The sequence below is a fragment of the Olea europaea genome, chromosome 11, assembly GCF_002742605.1.
Source record: "Olea europaea var. sylvestris chromosome 11, O_europaea_v1, whole genome shotgun sequence".
Classification (NCBI taxonomy): Eukaryota; Viridiplantae; Streptophyta; class Magnoliopsida; order Lamiales; family Oleaceae; genus Olea; species Olea europaea.
Genome location: NC_036247.1, coordinates 17,126,902 through 17,138,580, shown reverse-complemented (window position 1 = coordinate 17,138,580; position 11,679 = coordinate 17,126,902). Strand labels below are relative to the sequence as shown.

General features: G+C 31.9%; 1 protein-coding gene across 1 annotated transcript; it reads left to right on the top strand.

The window, feature by feature from the left end:
- The first annotated feature begins 4,590 nt into the window (after positions 1-4,590).
- On the top strand, positions 4,591-5,988 carry LOC111403619 (AT-hook motif nuclear-localized protein 20-like). Its single transcript, XM_023032188.1, has one exon. It carries the CDS (start codon positions 4,931-4,933, stop codon positions 5,702-5,704), a length of 774 nt encoding a protein of 257 aa, XP_022887956.1. The 5' UTR covers positions 4,591-4,930; the 3' UTR covers positions 5,705-5,988.
- Positions 5,989-11,679: the final 5,691 nt, after the last annotated feature.

Below are 11,679 nucleotides of genomic sequence, written 5' to 3'. Positions count from 1 at the left end.
AAAACTCTAATTCATTTCCATAACTCTCTCTCCCTCTCTCTCTCTCCCCGTCTTCTCTCTACATCTCTGCCTTCTCTCTCTTCAAACGCTGGCTATCGACTATAAATGATTTGTGCTGGCCGATGATGAAGGATCTGTCTTGACTGATGTTGCTGGCATTTGGGGTTGTTGAGAGTTATCAACAGCATCGCTGGTCGATGCTACTGTGAACGACAGCATCACAATGTTGCAGTCCATCAACAATATCGTTCACAATAGCATCGCATAACCTCTTAGTCTCGCTACAAGGCCTCGCTTGATGTGAGAGTCGAGCATCGGCATTGTCGCTGCTATGAGATGCCCTCATAATCGATGATGTGAGCGCCAACAGCTGCATCACCCTCGCCACTGCTACAGTTTGGTAGGAGCCTCTATGGGAACCTGCTTCTTTTGATGTCCAAACTATCTAGTGGTGGCGACTTTTGTTGGTGGTGCTGTTGTGGTAGTGGCGGCTACGTGGCATTAAAACATTTATCTAAACAGCGAATGGACAAATTGATTTGAGTTTTGGAATAGCCCGTTTATCAGGCAAATGTTAAATATGGAGTTTGGGTCAACAGCTCATTTCATCATCACCCTGCAAGATCGATTGACATCATAGCCCAATAAATCTCCATCTTGATGCCAAAGGAATTGTAACACGAAGCAAGTAACCACTTGACACCAAAGTGCAACGTTTGCAATCCTTTTAACTACTCTGCTTCTTTCACTACTTTTGTGACTGCAACATACTCAACTTCAGAAGTAGATAAAAACAACTATAGATTGTAATTGTGATTTCAACTAATACAAGTACCACAATAATTAAACATGTAACCATGGTAAACTTTCTATTAGATATCACCACCAAGGATAGAAATAATGTCAAACCTGCTAAGAGATTTTAATTAATCGATAAACTAAAACTAAAAGGAAAACGTTTCTGTTCGAATGTGGTTTGACTTACAACCACCGTGTGTTGTCTCTACTTTGAATGAGCTTATAAAAAATAGATACCTTCCTAGCTAAGACTTGCAAATTTTATTATCAATACTAGAAATCAATAATATATTTTTCCACGTGAAAATAAGAGGCAAAGCAGTCAAATTTAAAAGATTGTTCATGCAAAAGTCGAGAAAACTTAAATAAAATAACTCCATATTTGTTCAAAAAATTCTAGATAACAAGTCTGCCGGATGTATGTAAAACCCATAATAATAATAATAATAATAATAATAATAATAATAATAATAATAATAATAATAATAATGTTGAAAATGATAAGTTTATTAGGGTTTACAATGAATGACAATTGTAACCCTACAATCCTAGAAATTATTACAGTTATATCATTGATTCTGTCATATACATATAGGACTTTTGTTCTTAATAAAACATATAAAAGTTCATTAACTTCTCTTTATTTTCTTTTCTATTATCTCTTTTCATAACACATTATTAGCATGGTAGCTTAATTTTTCAAAGTTTAGTGAATGTAGCAATTTTTTATAAGCATAAATATTTATCACGTGTACCAGAATTAATTTGGTGACACGTGAATTTTTTTACATACATATGCATTAAAACGAGGTTGCTTCTTCTTCTAGTCTTTTTTCTTTGTATGCAAATTATAATGATTTTTTCATTATATGCATGGGGATGGCAACGGGGCGGGATCGGTATAGGGCGTCCCCACCCTGCCCCATCTCACCCAAACCTCGCCTTACGCTGCCTTAGACAGGGCGAGGCAACTTTTTGTCCCGTTTATTATTATTTTTTTTTATATTTTCAAAATTTCTAGTTATGTCATTATTAGAGAATAAAATACAAATTCAAAATTAATTTTTAATTGGTGAATTGTCTAGAAATAAAATTATTTTTTATCTTTTTTTCCCTTCACGAGGTGAGCTCGGGGTTGGCATCCCGGCCTCGCATCGCCCCGCCCGCCCTGTTCGAGGTGAGTTCTTTTGCCCCTTTCGAGGCGGGGCGGGACAGGTGTTTTTGCTATCACTATATATGGATAATGATTACCGTGTTTTATTTGCATGTTTATACATGAAGTCAATTTACATGCATGTTTGGAAGATTTTTTTTCTTATAAATTTTTTGTAATTATTTTTCTTTAAAAATTCATATCATGTCTATATAGTAATTAAATATTTTTCTATAAACTTTAAATTAATAATTTATCACGTTGTTGCTCTAGAAATAATACAACATTATAATTAATATTCCAAAAAAAATTAATCATAGATCTATCAATGAAAGAAGCAATACAGACATAATTGAATTCTTTAGAGAAATGAAAAGTGTTTTGATCAGTAGTTCGAAAACCTAAAAATGTAATTCTTGTCGGATACAAATTGATTTTTATATGAAAAAGAAATGAAAATAATGAAATTATAAGATACAAAACCCGAATCGTAACTCAAGGTTTCTCACAAAGATCAAGAATTGATTATGAGGAAATATATTCTCCACATAATAGACACCATCAATTTTAAATTTTTAATTAATTTAAATGTGTTACAAAGCTTTGATACGTGCCTTATGAATAAAGTAATTGCTTATTTGTATGGTTCGCTTAATAGTGACATATATATATATGAAAGTCCCTGAAGGACTTAAAGTACCAGAAGCAAATAATACATGCCCGAAAGTCACGTTCTTAATTAAATTACAAAAATCATTATATGGATTGATACATTTGAACGCATGTGGTATAATTGCCTTATCGAGTATTTGTTGAAGGAGGATTATAAAAATGATGATGTCTGTCAATATGTTTTCATAAAGAAAATAAATATTTGATTTGTAATTGTGACAGTTTATGTTGATAATTTAAATTTAATTGAAACTCCTGAAGAACTTTACAAAATTGTCGATTATTTGAAAAATGAATTTGAGATGAAAGACTTGGAAAAATCAAATTTTGTCTTGGGTTGCAGATTGAACATTGCCCAGAAGAATTATTTGTTCATCAATCTACGTATATATAAAAAGCTTTAAAACGTTTTTATGGACAATGCACATCTATTGTCATCACTTATGGTTGTTTAATCACTTAATGTGAAATAATGTCCATTTTATCCACTTGAAGATGGAGAAAATATTCTTTGTCCTGAAACACTATATTTTAGTGCAATTGGAGTATCAACCTATCTTTCAAATTGCACTCGACCCAACATAACTTTTTCTGTAAATCTCCTTGCAAAATATACATCTACACCAACTTAAAGACATTGAAATAGTGCTAAACATATTTTTTGTTACCTAAATGGCACTATTAATTTGAGATTATTTTGTTCTCAAAAGTCGGGATTTACTTTAGTAGAATATACAGATGCAGGTTATCTCTTTAACCCATATAAAATTAAATCACAAACGGAATATGTGTTTATATGTAGAGGAACAACTATATCATAGAGATCTATGAAGAAATCCTTGACAGCAACATCCTCAAATTATTCTAAAATTATTAGAATTCATAAAGCAGACTTAAAATGTGTATGGTTGAAGAACGAGATCCATCATATCCAAGCATCGTACAAGTTAACTTCAATAAAAAATAGTCCAATAATTTTGTATGAAAATAATACAGTTTGTATTGTACTACTCAAATGAGGCTATGTCAAAGGTGATAGGACGAAGTATATTTCTCCACAAAATTTCATACACATGAGCTTAAAACAAATGGCGACATTGATATTCAATAAATTCGCTCAAGTGACAATGTGACTGATTTATTCATAAAACACTGTCAACATCTATATTCAAGAAATTAGTTCATGAGATTGGAACGCATCGATTTAAAGATTTTCAGTGATCAACATTAATGAGAGTAGCTGTACTATTTTTCCTTCACTTAGGTTTTAAACTACCGGGTCTTCCTAACAAGGTCTTAATGATGCGGCATTTATTTTTAATGCTCCAAAATAAATGTATTCTTTTTCATTCGTTTAATTTCTTTGTCTCATTATATTTTTATCAAATAAGATTTTAACAAGGCAAATATTTTGTAATGAGACATTCAAAGGGGAGTGTTGTAAATGGTAAGTTTATTAGGATTTACAAGAGAATGATAATTGTACCCCTATAACCCTGAAAATTATTACCGTCATATCCTTGATTCTGCTCTATAAATATAGGACTTTAATCCTTAATAAAACACACATAAATCTATTAACTTCTCTTTATTTTCTTCTTTTTTCTATCTTTTTGTATCAAAAATAATAATTTTATGTACGTGTATAGTAAGCACGAAAATGAAACTTGCATATCATATATGAAATGTTGAATAGAGAGGTCCACGGTCCACCTCCGTTAAATATGTTGGAACACGGGACAGCGACGTGCTCCCCAACCCGCCCACACGCATGTGAACCTACCATTAAAAAACCCTAATTTTCTTGGAAAAAACCAGGGAGAGGACTATAAAGAAGACAAAACCTTTAGACCCTCATTTGATACTTGAGCCTATTGAAACATAGAAAAGTAATATGTAACTTTCATACTTTTTATTTTCTTGTGCAAAATAATATTCATTTTTCACCTGCTTTGTTTTATTATTTTTTTTCTCGTGTTTGATGTGTGATTCTCTTTGCGGGTTTTGATTTTCTCAGTTTTTTTTCTCCTTTTGCATCGTTCCTTTGTGTTTCTCCACTAGATGATCTATTAGATTTCTTGGTTTTAATATCTGGATCTCCTTCCTTTCAAAATCACCAACTCCTTCTCTTTCTATCTCTCTATCTATATGGAAAAGTAGAGGGTAGATCTCATAAGATTTTCATAGACATTCCGATCAATTTCGGGGGTGCATTAATTATTCGAATTTGATTTAGTAAACAAAGAAATTTACAAGGAAGGAAAGATCAACCAATTATTATCTTTTCCTTCATTTTCTTCAGTTCTGATGTTTATTCACAACAGGAATCAGCTACCAAGGAACGAAAGATTTGGAGAAAGAATCAGTACAAGAGAAGATGACGATGAAGAAAAAGACAACGCAGATGATCCTTCTGTTGAGGTAGGCACTCGTAGGCCTAGAGGACGGCCTCCCGGATCCAAGAACAAACCTAAACCGCCTATATATGTAACTCAGGATAGCCCTAACGCGCTTCGCAGCCATGTAATGGAGGTAGCTGGTGGCACTGATGTCGCAGAAAGCATAGCCCAGTTTGCCAGAAGGCGTCAACGCGGCGTGTGTGTGCTAAGTGGTAGTGGCTTAGTAGCCAACGTGACCATAAGACAGCCGGCTGCACCTAGTGCTGCTGTGGTTCTTCAAGGGAGGTTTGAAATTTTGTCCTTAAATGGGGCTTTCCTCCCTGGTCCTACCCCTCCGGGTGCGACTGGACTCACGGTGTATTTAGCCGGTGGTCAGGGGCAGGTGGTGGGCGGGAGTGTAATAGGGCCACTTGTTGCAGCCGGGCCTGTTATGGTCATTGCTGCCACTTTTTCTAATGCGACATATGAAAGATTGCCTCTGGAAGAAGAAGATGATGAAGCTGAAGGATCCAGCCGGGCTCAGGTACCTGGAATTGGATCTAGTGGAGGGCAACATCAGCATGGGATACCCGATCCTTCATCACTGTCAATTTACAATTTAAATCCGAATTTGTTACCAAACGGTGGCCAATTGAATCCTGATGTATATGCTTGGCCGGCACCATCCCGGCCTCCCTATTGATCCAGTAGATTATCAAAGTGAAAGTCAAGATCACCTTTGTTTCTGATTCATGAAAGATCAGACAACAAGAACAAGAAGGAGGCTATCAGAAAAAGGGAAATAAGAGACTGTAAATTGAAGAATCATATACTCTATGTAGTATTAATTACGTATGAGATTAAAAACCAGTTTATTTATATAAGGAAGTATAGTACTAGAGAAATGAAAGCATAATCCCTATGTATATTAAAATTTTCTTTTCCTTCTATTATATGTTTAGATTAAAAAGTATATGGTTTGCCCAATCCTTCTCTTTTTATTCCACTCTAACATTTGCCGAGTGCTATGTCTTTCTTGGTGTAGCTTGTTACATATGGGTCGAGAATGATAACTTAATTACTTTAGGTTCAGATATGTGACCTCGGATTGCAATTCTTCAATCTTTATCTTAATTGACCTAATTAAATATAATTCTTCCAGACACATTAGACAATATTGTATTCATTTCACAATCAAATAAAAAAATGTAGTTGGTTGTGCATAATGCATGCTAGAGATATAAATAAATAGACAAGAAACTTCTAACTGATTAAGCCTGTATAAAATAATGAATAAACAGGTAGACTAACCTCCAAAATATAAAGAGGAAACCTGAATCTTTGGGTAGAGTTTAGGGTTTCAAGAATAATTTGGGCAACTGTGTAGTTATAGATGGTTTAAAAGGGCAATTTAGGTGCTTCAGGATTAGGGTTCCACTTAGATGTAGTTTCAGGAAAAATTGTAGGTATGTTATTTTGATAAGTAATTATATAAATTAAAGATGTATTAATTAGAAAAATATGTTGGAATGATGCTAATTAAGTTGATGAAATTTTAGATTTTATAATTCCATTCTATCTACTATTTGATATCATAGAAGTATTAAAATAGCCATTGTTTGAGCCCCATTTTGGGGAAAAGAATGAATTTTTGAATACTGTATTGATGGAAAATATGTGGTTAAAAAATAATGAAAAGTTTTAAATTTGCGTATAATATTATTTAATTGAAGAATGTGCAGTTGAAATGATGTTAATTAAAATACTATTGAAAAATGCACTTTTTTCTAAAGAATGGTGCTCAAACAAGGGCTTAATTTCATAAATATTCACTTAAGTTTGTATGAAATTTCGCATTGTGTTCTTATAAAGTATTTTCCTCTCATTTCATCGATAAGTTATATAACATTATGATCCATATAATTTAGTGAAAGTAACAAGGAATTTGACGTGAAGCCCATAAAATGTTTATCTGGCAAAATGGCGTCAATATACACAATTGCCAATTTCATTTGCTGGGATTCAAACCCAATTGTTGTTAAGATTTTCTAAATTCGTCTCTCATTTAATCTTAACACTAACCCTTATCACTTAATTACGTAGAGGCCATGTTTGAGTGGAGCTTATAAAAGGATATACCATCTCATAAGTAAAAGTAAAGTACCTTTGAGAATCCATTTATTATAATTAGAAAAATCGAAGTGAAAGTTTACCGAAAATGCCTTTTATATATTCGTGCTTATCGCTTAACTTCTTTTTCATAAAAATAAATCCCATTTTTCAAGCTCAACATTTGTGGTGTTTTTCGAGCTTATAAGCTAATGTGACGGCTTAGGAAGGAATCTTGCACTTGTGTCAAGAAGAAGAAGAAGAAGAAGAAGAAGAAGCATTTATTTTGCATTTAGATTGTCACAACGCAACATAAACAAATACACTTTACCGATTCAACACTACTTCACTAATTGAGCGATCATTTGTGTAATGTTAATTAACTCTAGTGATTAAATGAGACAAAAAAAAAATTTATGATCAACTTGAAATGTTTCATACTCATTGAACTTCTAATGTGATCAATGAACTTCATAATGTTTTCCATAACTCACTGAGCTTCACAAAAGTGGTGTCCATTCATCATTCTCGCTTTTATATGTGTTCGATGATTAGGGTTTCTAATTCTGTTTGTTGACACATAGGATTCCATCTATCCACATTGGATGATAAATGCATGACAACTTGGTGAGTGAGTGATGAAGTACAATATTTTAAAGTTCAGTGAGTAAAACATGATGAAAATAAAATTTCAATGCGTAACGAAACATTTAACTCATTTGTCAACTCTTAAAAGTATAATTTACATTTATTGTGGGAGAGAAATCATCTTCTAAATGCCTTGACTACTTATTTCTACCTATTGAGAAACGTCAAACATTTCTTTAAACTTTAAATTACTATAGTAGACAAAAGTTCACATGGCATGGATTATTATCCATAATATAACTATAATTGGACTTTGTAGGTCTAAACTAACTGCCTTTATTGCTTATAAAATTTCTATTATGGTGCTTAGTAGTTCAAAGTTTTGTAAATTACCACAAAAAATACTTTTAAGTTGGGAAACTAAGTGCTTGTTTCGCTAAGCTTAAAAATTATAAGTTCGCAAATAAATATTTTGTGTTGGCTAAGAGTTAGGTTACTTATTTCGTAACAATCACCTTTTTCACTGATAAGTAAGAAAAAAAATTAATGACTCACATTTCACTCATAAGTAATAAAAAAATTAATGACACACACAAAAATATTTAGCCCATGTCAAAAATTTGATCAAATCAAAGTCAACTATTAATTTTAACTATACATTTCTATAACTTACAAATTTTGAACCACGCGTTTAATCAATTTTTATCAAAATCTAAAGAATCTAATTTTTATCTAATCAAATAGTTGCTTAGTACATATTTGATTAAAGTTAAAAAAAAACATTTTTTGATTAAAATTTAAGTCAAAATCAATAATTAATTTCACCACACATTTTATAGGATCCACAACTTGTCAATACATTTTATGAATTTTTATAAAAATATACTAAAAATGTAATTTTTATCTAAACCAAACTGAGTCTTAGAAACAAAGTTGATTATAATGTTCAATTTGAATAGTTAAATAGTCTATTAAAAATGGTACTGATTGTATAGAAAAAATACAGAAACCTTGCAGACCCTCTGATGGGATGAATTAAAATATTACAAAAAATAACCCACCCACCTCTGCATGTGTGTATTCTGTACTAATTCTGTAAAAAAAAATATCCTGTACGTGTAGACTAACTCATTAAAAATAAAAGGGGTGGGGAGCTGTTTTTTGTTCAATCACTTCGACCCAGATAACATTTAGCATCTTTTAGCATAACCTAAGAAAAATAAGCCCCCGTTTGGTACCTATTTTCTTGAAAAATGCATCTTTTCTTTCTTCTTTTCAACCACACATTCTTTATTAAAATAATATTACACGTAAATAAAAAAACTTTTCCTTATTTTTCAAGCACACACTTCCCATCAAGTTACTATTCTAAAATACATTTTTACATAAAAATGGCTCTCAAACGCCCAAGAATACATTTGATTTCTTGTTTTCAATCTATTTTCAATTTTCAATTTTCAATTTTTTAAAACACCCAAAACTTATTTGGTCTTATATTTTCAAAAACGATGTAAAACTTGTATTGTAAAATTCAGAAAGCACTTTTGACATTTGAGTTGATTTCATGAAAAATTATCGTTTAAAACTTAAAAATTTGAAAAAAATGTAAATATAAAATCTTAAAAATTAAATAAAAAATAAATTTTTGAATTTTTTTGATAAATTCTTAAAATACAAAAATAAATTTTTTTAAAGAATAAAACATAAGATTATAAAATGTAAAAATTCTAAGATTTTAAAAAATAATAATTTTGAAAAGATAAAATTCTGAAAAAAAAAAAAAAGATGAAAACAAAATAGTTTAAGCTCTTGGTGATTTTTGCATAAAAAATCTAAAATAATATATTTAATTGAAAACAAATAAATTTCTTGGTCCACGTCATTAATTTTTATACTTTCTTTCCTATGTTTTGCCAACTTCGTTTATTATTTATTTTATTTTATTTTTGTAGAGGAAACAATATTATAAAATTTATCAACTTGAAAATGTATCTCTTACATGATAATATATTGACATGAAATTGAATAATCAAAATTTTTAAAATAAATGTAATATAACAATTTAAAATTTCGAACTAAACGTGTTTTTGAGTTCTCTGTTTTGAGAAATACTTTTTCATAATGACAAATCAAACGTGTTTTTAGTAATCTTAAAATAGACTCCCAAAACAAAATGCTAAAAATAAATTCAAAACTAAGAATTGAAATACAAACCAAATGAACCTTAAGATTCCACATTTATGAGGTAACGAATCACTTTTGTGATGAAGGATATAGAATAATTCTTCAATCTTAATAATACTAAGCTCTTATTTGGTTTGGTTAAAATTAGAATTTAGTAAATTTTGATTAAAAAAAAAATTGAGAGGTCTCTCGTCCGAAGAGGCCTCAAAAGATGGCCACGCGACAATCACGTTACTATCGAACCGTCGTACATTCTACATCGTTGTCCTATATGGCCTAGCCAAGGTCCTTGAGTAGTTGAGCTTTTGTTTTTTGTCGAACCCCATGGAGAGATCGAACTTCAATGGATGAAGCAAGGCAATGAGAAGCATTGCAGCACCAATCAAATGCTAATGATCTCTAAGTACGCGGGGGCACGTTTTTAGTAGATCTCTGTACAAAAATTGTTTTTGAATGATTGATGTGACCTCTGTACGACAATTCTCTACTAAGTCAATTTGTGATGTTTTGCCTTCATATGTCAAGTTTAGGCCATAAGGTGACTAATGGTTAGAAGCATTAAATGCACCCATATCTAGTATTGACAGAATGACGTTTCTGATAAGGCGTCTCGACCGTTAAGATGAGGTCACATGTTTCTCCATTTAGGGACGGATCTAGGACTGGATCCAAGATTGGGCTACAAAATTTCAAACCCGGCTACTACGCTGGAAAAATTTTTATTTACATATAAAAAACTGATTTTTACCAAAAAAAAATAAAAAATACCTTAAAAAAAAGCTATTGGGCCTGGGGGACTACAACCCAGCCCAGCCCAGCCCCCCAATCCGTCTCTGTCTCCATTCAACAATTATCATTTCTTCTCTTTTACTGTAAAAGTTCACTTTTGGTATCATTTAAAAGTAATGCAATTGTATACTTTCAATGATAAATATGTTCTCTCTCATTTTACCATTTTTAAATCGGTTCTACCCGAACTCCTCGGTATCCAAACACCTTTGTGACTCATATTTGAGCACATCCATCCTTATAAGTGACAAAATTGATTGTTGGAGTGCAAGCGATCACCTCTCCCACCTTTTAAATAGCCCACGAGTTCCTTACAATTTGTCCAAGTGTGTAGGAGCTTAGTTATGTGTACGTGAGTGGAGCCATGATTTGTTGACAAGTTTCATAAATTGTGTGATTTAAAATACTTTTAGGGAAAAACGAATTTCAAAAAATAAAGAGGAGCTAAATGGTTCTAGAGGTGCCAGATCCCTCTACAAGTGAATTGGCGTGTTATGCCAAATTAATTTTAATAAACAATAATCAACAAGTTGATGGGCCCTTTTAGATTTCAATTATTACAACTTTCCTATTAAAATAACCTTCATTCATTGCCAGTGACCAACTGTTTCTCACTTTTGCTTCCATTTGCTTTAATTCCAAGTGCAAGCACGTTTTCCACTTGGTTAATCACTTCATGCGTATAGTTAGAGTAGGTATACATTCATTTAATTCAATTGTGTTTAATACGCTCCTACGCCCTTCATGTTAGAATCTAATAACGACACTTTTCACATAATAACGACAATAGAAAGCCAACACAATCCACTTAACCCTTGAATGCCAAAACAATTACAAAATATACTATTATATATGTACCGTATAATGCATTACAGGATGGAACCAGAATACTCACCTAAGAGTGGACCCCATGTGATTAGAATATTACCAAAAAAAAAAAAATACCCACCCTTTTCCTTTATGTGTGTTCCATAAAATCCCCGTGAAGAAACTTCTGTATGGCAAGTC

Coding starts and splice junctions, on each gene's coding strand:
- LOC111403619 (XM_023032188.1), top strand. CDS start 4,931: ATGTTTATTCACAACAGGAATCAGCTACCAAGGAACGAAAGATTTGGA.